Here is a 17137-nt window from a genome sequence, read left to right as displayed (position 1 = left end):
CAGCCCTAGGGTAAACACTGGGGTTGAAGTCGTTTGATGTGAAGAGTCAACGTGGTAGGATAGGTAAGTAGAAATTTACATTGGGTATACAAATAGGCATACTAAGACAAACAGTCGAGAAGATAAAATTGCAGGACAATTACAATGAGGTGGTGGCAACTAGGATTTAAGACTGCAGGAAAGTCATTGAGGCAATCCCCTCGTGCTGGGTGCATATTGAAGTACAATGGGAGTGCTGGATCACAACAAAACATTGAAGGGAACAGTAAATCTGTAAGATGCAAGTAGGCTAGGGGCTACATCGGCTGTGCGAGGCATCGATCTGGATAGCCATTTGGGTGGTAAGGAATGTGCAAAGTCAGGCTGTGAATTTAGTGGCGGTTGATTAGTGGCTTCATATAGATGCTGAAGAGTAGCAGGGATAACGAGAAGCGGTGTGATACTCCACAGGTGGTGTCGGCCGGTGCGGGTTTGAATGGTTTTTCATCCATACTGTTTCTGTTCTTTCGACAAAGATTTGATCAAGAGCAGCACTGTGTCTGTGATCCCTATTTCTTCCAGTCTCTTGACGAGTATGTTATGGTTGACTGTGTCGAATGCTGTGGAGAGGTCGAGTAGTATCAATGCTGAGTTTGTGTTGGTCTTTAGGTCGTCCCATATAGAGAATAGTGCGTTCTCCATTCCTCTCATGGGTCTGAAGCATACTTGTGCTTGGACCAATGGTTAGTTATTTTTCGACGTTCCAGTGTTTGTTCGTAGACTTAGGTCTCCCAATAGTTTTGCCAGGTAAGGAATGTTTGGGATCGGTCTGTAGTTTAAGAGGTCTTCCACATCACCCTTGTATCCTTGACGACTGGTTTGATGTAGGCAGATTTGAACGCTTGCGGCCCTCTGCCTGTTGAAAGTGATAGATTGAAGAGGTTTAGGTAGCATTTCAATGGTGTTCCCTGTGTAAGAGTTGATTTGTAGATGTCCGGTGGACAGGGGTTCCTTGGGGAGCTTGTCTTGGTTCTTTTTTCACAAAGCTGAGGAATACACATAAAATGTTTCTCTTGACTTTCGGGCGAAGCTGTTCACTCAGTTCTTTGGTCCCGGGTCTGGTAGGAAAGGGTGCACGGTCTGGTTTATCGGTCTACTTGTACTGACCCTGCCTAAGGAGCCACACACTAAAACCCAGGGAAGCTGTGAACAAGGCATGCACAACAAGAAGGTGAAAAATTAAGAAAGTAAGAAAACAAGTGTGATGGCTGCACGTTTCTTGTTCCAAGTAGAGATCATTATCTGTGATGCAGACAACTTTAGTCTCACACACAGAACTGAGGCTCCCTTTTGATCTACAGATGGTTAATCCCAAACTTGAAAGCAAGGCAAGGAGGAAAGCTAAGACATTTAAGAAAGCAATGGTCCTTAATTAAACATAACAAGGATATTAGAAACCTAATTTTGTGGGGCGCTAGAGAGATGCTGAGGAAATGGCCGCTAGGTGAAGGAGCCCCATCCATGGAGGTCCATGCCTGGAGCTGAGCCACGTACTTCCCTGCATGTGGCTGAAACAAGCCGGCATACTCAAGCGCTAAACTTACCGGGAGCGGGCTGGGATCCAACACTTTCCTCCCAATCACCGAAGGTCTGTTACACCCGAGGTCTCTGCAGAGTAGACAAGCCGTGGGTACATGTCAATGTGGGTGACCCGGACTGAAGTTGTCTCTGCAAGTACCAGAGACAGGCTCCCTGACCGAGAAGGAGGCCAGGGGCCTTGAATACTCGCCCTTGTGGATCGGGCTGGAGCCATGCACACATCACTACCTTGCAACCGATGGTGCAGATTAGAGTTGTGAAGAACGGAGTGGGGAACACGCTAAGGTGAGCAATCGTAACGGGCTGAGGAGTGTGTGGAGGAGGCACATGTTCAGCCTCCCCCTCCTCCCATACCTGAGGACCCAACCCTCCAGTCCCTCAAGAACCCTTCCTGGTGAACGCACATGAAGGGTACTTACTGGAAGCATAATCCCGATGCCCTGAAGTTACTTCTGCAGCACCTTCCCAATCTGGCCATACATGCATGAGGCAGCTTTCTCCTCATTGACTCTTGCTGATTGAAACAGAGCTCTGGTGCATCTTTGTTCCCCCTGGGCTGCATCGGCCCATATGGCTAAGGGAAATAGGTGCCAATCTCAACAACATTTCGCTTCAGAAATGCCGAACTGGCTCTGTGAAATGAAACGGTATCGGCGGAGGTGGCTATACCGGTGACGAGCAGCGATTAAGTAGCCATCCCCTGGTCCCTCTCCAGGCGGAGCAGTAACAAGCACTTCTCCAGCTATATCCTCGGATATTGCATTGATTATGGTACAGATGAAGGAGGGGATTTGATTCCTGAATGGCAAACCTGGCAATCTGGTGTGCAAAGTCTGATTGATGCAGCCCTGTAAAGAGAAGTAGAGCGGAAGGATTGCAGAAGCGCGCATTAGCTATCTGGCAGATGATGCCACCCAGATGTAATGAGCCTTGCAGCAATTGAAACATGACCTGAAGATGGTGCAGGCCAGAAGTGAAGACCTCGAGCGAAGTTCCCATAGAAACCTCATGTTGCCAAATGTGGATAACTCATCTTTACCTGGTTCAATAGAAGACATTCTGATTCTCTGGTATACACAACTGGGATGGCCTCTGAGCCTATGATTCATATTGAAGGGGAAGACAAGGCAAAAAACATTATGGCTGAGGCTGGTTGCAAAACTGCTCAATTGACAGCCTGGGGGAAATATTGGTCCAGGTATCTACAAGGAGATCCTTGCATTCTGCTAGTCTTTAATCAATGCCATTTCCTGATTTGATGGGAGTGTCTCAGTCAAAAGACTCGCTTGTGCTTAGAGGCCATTTTTTTAAATCCACATGGGAAGCCCCATTAGTTATAAGGCATGTTTTACACTTTTTAAATGAGATGCCCCAGATAAGATTATTGAGTTCAAAGAACATAAGACAAGACATATTCCCAGATTCCAATGACTTACAAAGGGTTCATCTTTACTTTTACTATCAAGCATTAGTTACAATGGTTCTAAAGTAAATGTACTCACTAAAGTCTGGGATATGATCTCTATATGGCTAATAGTAAGACCCAAGAGCTAAGTTTACCCAAAAGTGACAGATTTGTAAATGGTAACATACCAACAATGTTATGCTTTCCTGGATGATCCGAAGGACTTGATTGTTAAATATCATGCTAGTAATGTTTATCAGAAACGTATCCTATGCTATCCTAACTCCTCGATGATGATAAAAGAGAAGCACGAATATTGGCCATGGTTATCGGTTGCTTTGGATTTGCCAGCTAGAAAGCTTCTTGACTTGGTAGCATGACACTTTGTATAGTATCTTGAAATTCACATGGTTTTAACTGTTTTCAGCTCCTATGAAGTTTTTGGGTTCACGTGATTTAATATTTTTACTGGAGGAATGGCTAAGTGTATGCCCAAGGTTTGGTGTTTTTAAAGGCTTTTTTTTAAAAACTGCATTAAAAGGGATTCATGGCAATCCTTCCGGGAGGCTTTTTTACTTTGGTTAATGCTACACTACCTAGCCTAGAAACTGAAATATGCAGTCAGGTCTATAACTATCTAATAATAAGAATTGGCTGGAATATACCAAGGAACTGAAAACCCTGGGTAATGATTAATATACAGTCCCCCTGATGCGAGCAGAGCATCTACAGTAAGTACCAAATTGACAGCCTGGTTAGCAAGTCTGTATCCAGATGACACCTGCTCCAGATCTGTTTTTATTTGGAGATCTGAATGCCCTGTGCCCTGATAATTTAAATAAAGTGGTTGATGGAGGTTGTATGGGCCATTTAATCCAACCTGTGTCATTTATATGAAAAAGAATAACCTTCAATTACCTATGTGGGGGGAGGTGTTAGCAATTTATGGTCAATGAGCGGGTGAAAGGTAATTTTTCCGGTCAATCATACTCGGTGTAACGGTACCTATAAATCTGTATTATATTATATGTTTGTAACTATATCCTCTGTGGACGATTCTTGACAACTTCACGCTACTTAGTCCGAGTGAGTGAGCACTGTGAGACAGGCATGGTATAAAGAGAGAGACACAGACTCAACAATAGTTTGATAAACATTATTGAAGAACTTTGTTGGGTTGGTGTAATGCCTAACTGGCCCTAACTCTAAGTGGGTTGTTCCCTTAACTGATGTGTCTACAGGCCGTGGATGCCCGCAAGTCCAAAACCAAAGTCCGTCTGTGTCATGACCTCAGGTTGTCTGCGTATAGGGATATTCGGTCCTCCCAGCCCGCCAGCCATCTAAAACTCCTACATATTTGATTCTTTTAGTCAGTGGCTCGATCTCTAGCAAGAATAACATTGAGGACAAAGGGCATGCTTGCCTGGTGCCCCTCTGAAGTGGAAAGCAAACGGATGTACATTTGTTGACCCTCACCGTAGCTATAGGATTTGCATACAGTAATTTAACCCAAGCCGTAAAGGTATGTCCAAAGCTTGCCTTTGTCAGCGCCACCCACACATATTCCTACGATAGTCAAGTGCCTTCTCTGAGACCTTGCAGTGTATTTACCTTGGCCAGTACATTGTGTACCCTTTTTAAATTCATCATGGTGGCTCTGCCAGGGACAAAACCACAATGATCCGATTTTACCAGTAGACCTATCGCGTTTAGTAGCCGATTAGCTAGAATATTGGCGCGTATTTTGGACTCACCATTTTGCAGAGATATAGGTTGATATGAGGAGCGATGTTCCTTTGGCTTTCCTTCCTTATGGATTACCACAATTGAAGCCATCCTGAGATCGCTCGGTAGCTCTCCCCTATCACGACTCTCCTTGAACACTGCTAGCATCTCTTTTGTCAACTTTACCCTGTTCTGGCCTGGGGTTTTCTCCAAATGCAGGTGGTTGATCGCACTTTATACAGCTCCCCTCTTGCCTGATCACCAATCTTGGGCATATTGATCCTAGCTAAATATGCCATGTTACTATCCTCATTGGGCCCATCGAGCCTGTATAGTCTTTGATAGTACTGGATAAATGTGTTCGCTATTTGACTGCCCTGTGTGTACCATTCGTTCATGTTTTATTTCTCTGACACACCTGGACCCCTCTAGCCCTTTTACCCAGCCAAGCCAGTAGCTTCCTGGCTTTATCACCCATTTCTTATATCCTGGTTTTTGACACCTAGTATGCCTGTCTTGTTTTGTCCATGGCCACTGTTTTGTATTGGGCTATAACTTTCAATAATTAACTTTTGGTTTCGCTGGTGTTACTTTTTATATATTTCTTTTCTTTCTGTCTATGGGCCTCATTACACGGTAGGCGGTGGACCAAGGTGCTAATAGCACCTTGGTCCATGCCGATAAAATACCGGCACCGCCTTGGTGGAAAGGGGAATTACCGCCCTATTCCAAGGTTGGTGGGGTGGTAATTCCCCCTTCCCCCATTGCCCTTACCCATTCCCATTTTTGCCCCATAGGGCATAATGGGAATGGGGAAGGTGCTAATTACGGCACCGCAAATTTGCGGTGCCGTAATTAGCACCAAGGTCCCTTAGCGGGTTGGTTTTTAACACATGCAAAAAGCAGGCGTTAAATTCTCCAACCCGCTAAGGGACCTCGTTGTAAGGCGGTAAGGGTTAACGGTCACCTGTACCATTACCGGTGACCGTTAACCCTTACCGCCTACCGTGTAATGAGGCCCATATATATCTTGCTCTAAATCTATCATTTGAGCTTTCCTCTCCTTTTTATGTGTGCTTATTGCAGATATTGTCTTCCCTCTAAGGACCGCTTTATAGACTTCCCAAAGAGTTGAACAACTCTCCACAACCCCCTCATTTAGTTCGAAAATGTTTTGTTTGTTCTGTTAGGGCATGTAATATTTTTTTATTACGTAAGTAGTAGGCATTCAGTCTCCACTCCCATTATCCCCTCTGCTGCTTCCCCATGATCTTGTCATATAGCAGGGCATGGTCCAAAATTCTACGTTGCATAAACTCTGCCTCGGTCACCCTGCCCACCATTATGCAGGAAATTAAAATGTTGTCTAACCTAGATGTTGATGCATGTGCACTCGAGTAGAACAAGACGCACCTCTTCCCCAGGATGGACACCCCTCCAGGCATCCTGCAGGCCCATGGCTTCCGTGAATGCTGCCAGATTTGTGCATTTATTGTCCCGGTCAGTGCCACCCCCACGCGTAGTTCTGTCTAGATCGAGTGGCTTAACGTCATTGAAGTCTCCACCCACCACTATGATATCCGCTCCATGTGCAGCCACTAGCGATTGAAGGCCCTTTATCAGTTCTGATTGTAGGACTGGGGGTGATTAATTCATTTAGAATCATTATGGATTCTCCCCACACTTCAACTGTGATCAGGAAATATCTATCGGATGTATCCCTTTATCTCATTGGCTTCAAGAGGAAAGGAGTGTTTTAGTAGGATAGCTACCCCTCTCCCTTGTAATAACATGTGTGTTCTACCATTCTGTACTGCCCCCTACCTAGGAAATTACATTACATGCCATGCCCACTAGGTATGTTTTCTGCAATAGCACTATGTGCGCTTTTTGTTTGTTGACATATTTGGAGACTAAACTTTATTTAATTTTGTCATTCAACCCGTTAACATTCCAGGTGAGACATTTTAATTTAATTGCTCAGAGACTGGAAGTCCTTGGACCTAGTAAGGGGCTTACGAGACAGAAAGAAAACATGTAGACTATGTGGGGTCGGAGGGGGGACAGAATTGGAAACAATTAAGCATTTGATTTTAAAGTGTGAAAGTCTGAAACATCTGCTCAGGTAATGTTTCCTTAAATACCTTAGTGGGAAGGAAGCCGTATGGAAAAGGTATATGCAGGGACATGGCACACATTTAATTTATTATGTAAACTGAATTGTGGATTTTTATAAATTATGTTTTGAGGCATTTGTGTATGTAATTGTTATTCATTTGGATAGGCATTCTGATTCCTTGCTATATAGCATGATTTTATTTTGGTTTTAGAATGTCAGAATCTTACTTATGTTATTGTATAAAAAGTCTTAATTGGGTGTATTATACAAACAAATAAAATAAAAAATAATGTAATTGTATTTTTGCCCCGCATTCTATTGTCCGTAGAATGCGGACTGGTCTCTAATTTGTTTTAAGTCATTGTCCAAAATGAAAGCTGTCAATAATGTGCTAAATTGGCATAATGGAATATGGCAATTATATGCCAAGGTGGTTCAAATATGCATACATGAATTGCTACATTATTTTAGTTCTACCTCATATTTTGCTATATGAAGTTGCTGTGTATATGATGCCCAATCTGCTCTTCCAGTTCCAGGTTACGTTCCAGGATGTCGCGGCCTGTTTCTCCGAAGAGGAGTGGAAGCTTTTGCACGAATGGCAGAAGGAAATGTACAGTACCGTCATGAAGGAAATTCACCAGGCCTTGATCTCACTGGGTAAAGTAGCACAAGCTCCCTCTCATGCATTAGATATGCACCACACATACATCTCAGGAGCCTTGCAATGTAGTTTGAATGTATGTATTTTGTATATCTCGAATAATTGTAATACTATAACTACAGTCTTTCTACTGCTATTCTGTTCTTTGTTTTATTTTGAATCATGCATATTTGCCTGGCTTCAAGAAGCAATGGTACACTTTACACTTTGCACATAGCTCATTTCATAGTACATAAGCAACATTAGATTATGCGAGTACAGGAGGTTTCCATGAATATTCGAGCCAGGGGCCGAGAAAGTGGACACGACACAGTAGTTTCCAATAACGTCAGGGATAGGTGTGGCGTAGCATGGTAAATGGCGCTGGCTTGTAACAGAATCTGCAATGGCATCTTATCTCAATCTAAATCAATCGTAATATACCAAAATCAATTTATCAAGAGCGGCCTTCCAAACAATCCTTACTACAAAAACCATGGTATCTCGTGCTGGGATGCAAATGAATGACTTTGATCTGACAGGAGTGCCCTGCTTATTGTGAGCATGATTCAAGGTGATATTAAAATGTGTTGCCAATGTCCCCAACAATCCACTTGAGCTTTTTTTAGACTGACCAGAGCACTGCTAAAGGAAACACTGTTTTATTGCTGAATGTGAGGTTTCAGCCACACCATTTTTCTCACAACATAAAACCCCTTCAAAAATATATATATATATATATTCGATTTGGAGAAAGTGGCAGTTTGTTCACTATAACAATGAAGGGGGAACTATTGAGGGCTCCCAAGGCATCTAACAGAGTTAACATTTCACCAGGAATCTAATAGTGTGGTTTAACACTGATATAGTGGTGCCCCTGATGGATAAAATCAAAGCAAATGCTTATTTTGCTTAATTTTAAGTTGCTGAGTTGGCACCTCAGGTCTTGGAATTTAGAATGTTTGCATACTTTGCTTAACAAACAACCATAGCTATTCTGCGTAACAAAAGCTAAAAATGTTCTTAACACCCCAACAAAGACCTAAAAATGTGCCAAACATTAGCACAAGTAATCCGGGAAAATTAGTACAAGAATATCTGTGAAATTAGTCTCATCGACACACAAGAAGTACATCTTCCCAGTGACAAACCTGTAAAGCCATCATCTTGCTACCCAAGAGACCATCTACTTTTGCAAAGTAGCCTGATGCTCGGAGTAAAGAGGCAGCCCGGGCAGCAGAGACAGTGGAACAACGGCATCCAAGACTTCAAGCAAGCAGACAGCCAACACTGAGACAGCAAGACACACCAGAACAGAGACAAGCCAGACAACGAGCTGATGTAGTCATCTGATACTCTGCGTAAGGAGGCAGCAAGGGCAGCAGTGGTAAATCATATGAAAAGTTTGGTTACTTAGCCCGGGCAACGCCGGGTATGTCTGCTAGTCTGTAATAGATTGTGCAAGAATGAATTATTCCCCTGCCCCCACCTCTCACCATTCCAATGTATTGAAATGGTGCCTTTGAGTGGCTGCTAAAGGAATTGCGCCTACTCTGTTTTATAAAGAGGCTAGTAAATACCTGTGTGCCCCTCTCCTATGCCACTGTCCAAACAACAAGTACATTCAAAGCCTGGCTAACTATCTCCTACATTTTCCCACTTGTACTGTATAGTTAAATGTTCTCACATCCTCAAATTCATTTGGATTTCCTGGTTTGAAACTATTGCATGTTTTCTCACTGTGTAAGAGTTTTGGCTCTTTTCAAATTACACGATTACCATACTCCTGTGGCTGGGTCTATCACCAACTGCACGTTTTGATGAGTGAGGGTCCTGATAGTGTCTGACTGCATCACTTGATACCCAAAGGGTCTGCACCATTGCAATGGACGAGCTGCTCTTTCCTTGCTTGTTTTTTGTTCACAGATCTCTAAATATTTACTGCAGAATTTAATCTAGCTAACTGTTCACTTATTTATTTACTTATATACATAGATGAACAACGCTCTTTTGATCACAAAATAACATGCAATAGATAAGAAATCAAATTTGACTGGAAGCCGTGAGCTTCTTACGGTGGGGTGAGTTTGAGTGACATTCTGACCAGGTTGTGGAGGGGAGTAAATGGAACAGTCACCGGGGACAATACGTGGGAGGACGTACATAGATTAAGGACAATCAACATTAGACATTTTTAAGTGCACCTAGGCAGTACGGTCAGCTGCGTTAGAGATGTGACCATGATGGATGAAGTACTAGAGCATGGGTGCACAACATACGGCCTGCGGGCCAGTTGCGGCCCACCATGCCGTTTTGTCCAGCCCGCCAGCAACAAAGACTTTCCTAATGGAGGGCGGCCCGTAAGCCGCACCGGCCGCCCTCCATTAGGAAAAGTATTTGTTGTCTTCCGGGCTCGACAAAACATTGGCCCTCATTGGCTCAGGGCACACGAACCACGTAGCTCCTACGAGCCACGTAGTGCGTGTGCTGCACCAATAGAGGGCCAGCACTACGGCTGGCGTGGCCTGTAAGGCTTGATGTCGGAAGATTTCAGCCTTGCCACGCCAGCCGTAGTACCCAACCTCACCAGTGTTCCAGCTAGCCTGCCTTCCAGCACGTCGTCCGGTAAGTACAGATTTTTTTGGGGAGCGGGGATGTGTGTGTGTGTGTGTGTGTGTGTGTGTGTGTGTGTGTGTGAGATCTTTGTGCTGCTTGTATGTTGAGATGCGGGTGTGGGGTGTGTGTCGGGTCTGCCTGAATGTGTTTGTGTGCAGTGTATGTTGAGATGCTGGGGGGTTGGGGGGGGGGGGGGGTCGGGTTTGCCTGAATGTTTTCTGTTGTGTGCAAGATCAGTGCATGTTGAGATGCGGGTGTGGGGTGTGTGTCGGGTCTGCCTGAATGTTTGTTTTTGTGTGCAAGATCAGTGTATGTTGAGATGCGGGGTGGGGTGAGTGTCTGGTCTGCCTGAATGTGTTTGTGTGCAAGTGCAGTGTATGTTGAGATGCTGGGGGGAAGCGGGGGGGGTCGGGTCTGCCTGAATTGTGTTGTTGTGTGCACGTTCAGTGTATGTTGAGATGCGGGGGTGGGGGGGTCTGGGTCTGTATGCGTGCATGCTTGTGAGTTTGTTTGGGGAGTGGGGGGGTTCAGGTCTGTATGGATGCATGGTGTATGCTTGTGAGTTTGTGTGCTGAGTTGGGTGGGGGGGTTTCGGGTCTGTATGGGTGCATGGTGTGTATGCTTGTGAGTTTGTATGGTGAGTTGGGGGTGGGGGCAGTGGAGTAACTTTGCTGAAAATGTTGGGGGAGGACATGACATCTGAAGAAAAGGTGCCCCAGCTAAATGAATGGGGAAAAATGGTGGCCATGAAAGTTGGGGGGGGCAAACACCCATGCCCCCCCTAAAATTACACCCATGGCTGGGGGTCTGTATGGGTGCATGGTGCATGCTTGTGCGTTTGTGTGCTGAGTTGGGGTGGAGGGTTCAGGTCTGTATGGGTGCATGGTGCATGCTTGTGCGTTTGTGTGCTGAGTTGGGGTGGAGGGTTCAGGTCTGTATGGGTGCATGGTGTATGCTTGTGAGTTTGGGGGGTGGGGGTTCGGGTCTGTATGGGTTCATAGTGTATTGGTGTATTCTTGGGAGTTTGTGTGCTGAGTTGGGGGTTCGAGTCTGTATGGGTGCATGGTGTATACTTGTTAGTTTGTATGCAGGGGTGGGGGTGTTGGGGTCTGTATGAGTATTTATGCATGGTGCATGCTTGGTGGCATGGGGCATAGAGTTTGGTTGTGGGTTGGGGCCATGGGGCATAGTGTTTGGTTGGGGAGTGGGAGCCATGGGGCATAATGTTTGCTTGAGAGGTGGGTGTCTTGGGGCATAGTGTTTGCTTGATGGGTGGGTGTCTTGGGGCATAGTGTTTGGTTGGGGGTGGGTGTCGTGGGGCATAGTGTTTGGTTGTGGGTGGGTGTCGTGGGGCATAGTGTTTGGTTGTGGGTGGGTGTCGTGGGGCATAGTGTTTGGTGAGGGGTGGGTGTAATGGGGCATAGTGTCTGGTTGTGGGTGGGTGTCGTGGGGCATAGTGTTTAGTTGGGAGTGGAGGCCATGGGGCATAGTGTTTGGTTGGGAAGTGGGGGCCATGGGGCATAGTGTTTGCTTGAGGGGTGGGTGCCGTGGGGCATAGTGTTTGGTGAGGGGTGGGTGCCGTGGGGCATTGTGTTTGGTGAGGGGTGGGTGTCTTGGGGCATAGTATTTGCTTGAGGGGTGGGTGTCTTGGCGGCATAGTATTTGCATGAGGGGTGGGTGTCTTGGGGCATAGTGTTTGCATGAGGGGTGGGTGTCTTGGGGCATAGTGTTTGCATGAGGGGTGGGAGCCATGGGGCATAGTGTTTGGTTGAGGGGTGGGGGCTATGGGGCATAGTGTCGCACTCCAAGAGTGAACCCAAAAATAAAGCTAAAACAGGCACAGTTAGGAGATGTACATCCTTTGCTTTTTGTGGAAACCTGACTCGGCGAAGGCCATGCTCCTCTTGAGCAATCCAAGCAGCAAAGTATAGCAGTCCAAAATAATGGAATGTCCAATCAAGTGTCAACAAAATATATATAATTTAATTAAACAGACGATATGTAATAACTAAATAGAAATAAATAACAATTTAAAATGTGTAGTACAAAATGTAAGTTTGAAATACAAATAAAAATCATTACACCTCAAAAACGTATTCTTTTTCCATGTGTTTAATAAAAATTGGGGGTTGAAAAAGACTCCTGCCACGCCACGCCACGCCCCACTGCGCCTAACGCCCCACCCACATTTACTTTTCGGCCCACTATAGCCATCATGTAAGGTACTTTTGGCCCTCTGTCAAAATCAGTTGTGTACCCCTGTACTAGAGTGAAGAACGAGAAAGTGAGTGACACAGGCAGGTTAGAAGCAAGGGACAAATGTTAGCTCAAAGGCAGATGAGAGGTAGGTTAAGAGGGTAACTGAGGCAAGGAGGTAGGCTTTTAGTTTGGTTTTGAACAAATCCATGTTGACTGTTTATTGGATGTCTGGTTGAAGAGTATTCCATGAAAGTGGAGTTAGAAGAGAGGAAGCACAGAGAGAAGGTAAGGTGCCACACGGGTAGTTGAGGAGGCAGAGCAGAGATTATGAGAAGGCTTGTAAAGTTCGTTAGAAGCGTATCGATACACTGGTGCCTCATCGTGGATAGATTTGTGAACTAGGGGAAGACATTTAAATCTGGCCGTGTAATGCATAGTCAGCTATCCAGCCTGGTGACCGTATGAGGAAGTAGATGTGAAGTGAGGGAGAAGAGTCCTGGTAGCGAAGTTAATGATCTTGTCGAGAGGACAGAAACCATAGTTGGGGAGACCAAAGAGGATGCTGGCATAGTAGTCCAGTTTAGAGAATACAAGAGTGGTTAAGAGATGCTCAGCAGTGTTGAAAGGAAGGAAGTGCCCGACTTTTCTTACATTAAGGAGGTTGTGGTGAGCCACCATTGCAGTTTTCCAGATGAAAGTAGAGCAGGTGTTGGATGATGCAGAGGTTTCTAGCTGAAGAAGAGTAGGGGAGCGTGTCGGGTAGGAAGTGGATAGGCAGTGGAAGAGGTGAGAGAGCATTTGGCAGGGAAGAAGACCACCTCTATTTTGGTAGAGTTTAACATCAGAGAGTGCAACGCCATCCATGATTTAATGGCAGAGGGACAGCAGGAAGTTTTGGTGCAATGATCAGAGAAGAGTTCAGGAAAAGAAAAGATTTGGATGTCGCCTGCGAAGAGTTGGTACGAGACCCAAAGGAGGAGATTAGTGCCCCAAGAGCAGAAGTGTCTGCGACTAAGTGACTGTCAAGCATAGTGAGCTTAGGTACTCAATCCTTTACTTGATCTGGGCACTAATTCCCTTGGAGGTACAAACAGTGAGCTGGGTGCAATACCTCTGAAACTATGTTTAGAGGCTCAAAAAGCTGCCGGTCTCCATGCTCATGAGACTGTATATGGAGGGTCAAGAAGTATACATGGTGCTGTAATCCCTGAACAGTCGAGTGTATTGGGTGCTACAAGCCAGGAACAAAACTGCAAAACTAGACAGAATCAGGAGACCAGTATCCCTACCACAGGTGAACACCCTGTTGTGTTACAGTTTATCCCTTTCCTATACTTTTTATATGAGAGAGTAGAGAACCCATTTACGATGTAGAGAAATGCTTAAAGTATATAGATGTTTATCCTGTTACCTATTGTGACCAGAATGTAATTTTGAAGCTTACTATGTGTCGTGTGTTCTGTTGGCCCACCAAATTCCAATGTTTCTCTTATTAATGGGCACCTCACTCACTCAAACATTAATTTCTTGTATGCAGATCGATGCAACAGAGTACTGAAAGATGAGCTAGCAATGCAAAAAACAGCAAATTATTGTGTTTGAATGTTCAATAGATGCATTCAATCCTTCTACTCCTGTATCACTGCAGGGCGTCCTCTGAGGCACAAATAGACTCCACAATTACCTTCCAATCCTGAGCAAATGTAGATAAACCAACAATGGCCCTCTTTATGTGAAAGAGTGGTTTGGTGGCCGATTTAATTTCTCTCTGCTCAAGATCTCCTCTGCATTGATGGGATGTCTTCTTGGGGTTGGAGAAAAAAGAACAAGCCTCCTAAAAAACGGCACAACGTAATCAGTGCTGATCTGCAGCTAACTCTCTGGCGCACTTGCAGTGGCTTAAACTCTCTTGGTGTGTTGCATAGGGCATGTAAAAGTCAAGTTGGCTGCAAAACACAATAAACACAAATTATCTGCCATGAACGAGTGATGAAATTACCTTACAATATCATCTATTGCTGCCATTACGTAAAAACAACATACATGACTCATCATTCCATTAGGAAGAGTGCTGAGACTAACTCCCTGTGCAGTTGTTTCAGGTGTGTCTCTGTGGTTTCATTTCTGGCAGCCGCAGGCTGTACATCAGAGCTGCTGTTCAGTGCAGGACGGAGTGAGCCATCACGACTTGTGGCAAAGGCTAAGGGTGAGGCATATGGAGACATCTGCAGTTGCTACCGCCACAAGCAATGCAAGACATCAGCAGAACCCACGTGCGAGGGGTCAGTAATGCAAGGAGGACAACTGCTTGTAGATTTCTCAAAATATGCCATTTTATTAAAGAAAATATGGGGAGACAATACCTTGCTTGCCCTTCTCTACAGAAGACTTCCCTACCTAATCTAAAGATGAAGGGAACATTTTACTAGCATGGGTAAACTGGCCCTCACACTAAACAACCAATATACAAAGGAAATTATATAGCAACACAATATAAAAAATAATATGAACACAGTATCTGAATGGTCTTCTCCTGCCCTGGGTAAGGTCTGTTCCCCAGGCTTCAAGTCACTTCACAATGTACAACAAAAGAAAAGAAAGCGTTGAACTAGCTCTTAAAAGGTCAAAGGCGAAACAAAGTTCATCAAGCACAAATCCCCTGGTAACAATTCTTTGTTCCAGGATGAAACAACCCCCTTCGACTTCCAGAAAGAAAATCGCACCAATGGTAATCCTGGTTATGATGATTAAGTGTCTCTGCATCTAAATAAATTGCCACAGTTCAAACGAAAGTGTAATATTCCTCCAATGTCAATAATACACACTTCTTTACGACTTCTTCTATTACAACTTTACATTTGGTACATTTGTCAGGATGCTTCTTTGCGCTGCTGCTTCTGCCTCCAGCAACCACACTTTGACTGTTGCTACTATGAGAACAGTCACCTTTGTCCCACAGTACGTTACTACTTCAACCACTTCAATGTAACATCTGCTGACAACTTTATGTGCCACCACAGTTCAAGTGTGACTACTACTGCTTCGGTACTTATACATTATTAGGTACATTTTAACCAATTCAGGTAGGCAAGGCACTCTTCCTTTTAATAGCTTTCTGAAAAGAGGCATCCTCTTTACCTCTTCAGTATGCCTAACTACCACATGAACAACCTGCTTCTGTCCATCAGACTCTCTCCGTTCTAACTTTCAGCAGTCTTTCGCACCACAGGTTGTATTCTACTTCACGTTATTCTTCACAAGCATTTGTTTCCCATTCTCCAGCTTTGCTCCCACCTTTCCATCAAGTATCAGCCCAAGTAATTGCCCAGACACTTATGTGCCACTCTCTCAGCTTCAGGTAACAATGGGGTACTTGCTTCTTATGCCATTTGATTGTTAACAGCTTTACAGTAGAGTTAGATGACTCTTTAACTCTTAGCAAGACTGCCTTCAGGGTAAAAAGGGGGTGCCTATTGGCTTGGGTAGTGCTTGTTCTCTCCAATACTTTAGACTCTTTACTGCTTTGCAATAGAATGAATGTCACTTCTGGATACAGTATAGGGTTCAGTCTCTTTAGTGAAAACACAATTGGGCACACGCAACCTCTCCTGCAATTAGATGTTAAGACTTAAAGGTGAGAATCGAATAGCATTTCCGTGTGATGTTCTGACTTCCTTTGGGAAACACAATTGAGTACATGCGAACTCTCAAGTAGTTTTTACTCTTTGTAACTTGTATCTTGACAATGTTTGGTATTCAGTAATGATTTAGGAAGCGTTCCCTCCTTTAATTAGAGACACGCGACCACGCTACAGCAACAGTCTTTCAAGGCTTCAGCAATGGGTTTCAAGTACATTAGCTTCTCACGCGAATAGTGATCTTCAATGTTATACGTGAGTGCTACAATTCCATTGTTAGAAAGACTTCTGATATAACAAACCGCTTTTATTCGCATTTATTCATACGCAGGTCAGTTAGGAGCTGGCTACAGTTACCGGCAAGCCTAGCACAGTGTATTTGAACGCCGTTCTTCACTCACCGGCGTCAGTGACACTGGTCTTACGGGTTGCAGTGCTTTCCAGACTTCTTCTACTTCTTCTACTACTTCTGGCTCGCTGGGGACCCACATCCTTCTCCAGCATGGTGTCTCCGGTCCAGCCACTTGAATTCAGAGTTCCATTTTCTCCTGAGACCCTCAGCTTGCCTTCTGCTTCTGGCCTTAGTCTCCTGTGCTTCCACAGCTCTGCAACCACTGCAACACAGCTCACATAGGGAAAACCCAGCCTCCTGCATGTCTTCTGCTGCACATCCTCTGCAATTGAGAGTTCGACAGAAAAGGACTCTCTCAGAGCTTGCAGGTGCAATCTGCTGTCTCCACGCTCCTTCGTATTCCTCCACTTTCTTGTGATTTGCCAGCCACATGTTTCTCCTCTACTACAGCCAGCCTTCCAGTCCTTGTTCCATCTCCTTCTACTTCTCCTTTCCTGCTGGGGCCTTTTATGCCTCAGGAGATTTGACAATTGGCTTCAGGTGTTGGCCATTATCCTCAATTCCCTGACTACTGCAATGGCTAGTAGGCTTAATTGCCTGACTACTACATCTGCATACCTCTTCAGCCCTCTTCCCTGTCTTAGTCCCTCTAGGATTCTGGGACTTGTAGTTTGTTCTAACAAAGTTAGATCTTTCAACTTCTACAGTCTGGCAAAGAGCCATCAAAGCGGTGGGATTATGGGGAAAGTTGAAAAGGGGGTTATCCCAGTCTTCTGGTCTGTTTCTCCCTCATGCAATCCTCCCGCCGTACACCGCCCTCAGGGTCAGCATCAGGAAGTGTATGCCTTTCCCTGGCCACATG

The 17137-nt window shown here is 44.8% G+C and overlaps 1 protein-coding gene across 3 annotated transcripts in view; it reads left to right on the top strand.

Annotated features, from left to right (window-relative positions):
- LOC138510500 (zinc finger protein 514-like) overlaps positions 1-17137 on the top strand; it is a 255115-nt gene that overhangs the window by 65995 nt on the left and 171983 nt on the right. For 2 of the 3 annotated variants that reach the window (XM_069626195.1, XM_069626194.1), the window contains exon 2: positions 7361-7487. In XM_069626195.1, the coding sequence (XP_069482296.1) occupies positions 7361-7487 (127 nt within the window). Of the gene's footprint in view, positions 1-7359; positions 7488-17137 lie in introns of those variants that run through there. The other variant, XM_069626196.1, reaches the window with a different exon arrangement.

This window comes from Ambystoma mexicanum, chromosome 6p, assembly GCF_040938575.1.
Source record: "Ambystoma mexicanum isolate Mex_15411 chromosome 6p, UKY_AmexF1_1, whole genome shotgun sequence".
Classification (NCBI taxonomy): Eukaryota; Metazoa; Chordata; class Amphibia; order Caudata; family Ambystomatidae; genus Ambystoma; species Ambystoma mexicanum.
This window is presented reverse-complemented; position numbering and strand designations above follow the sequence as displayed.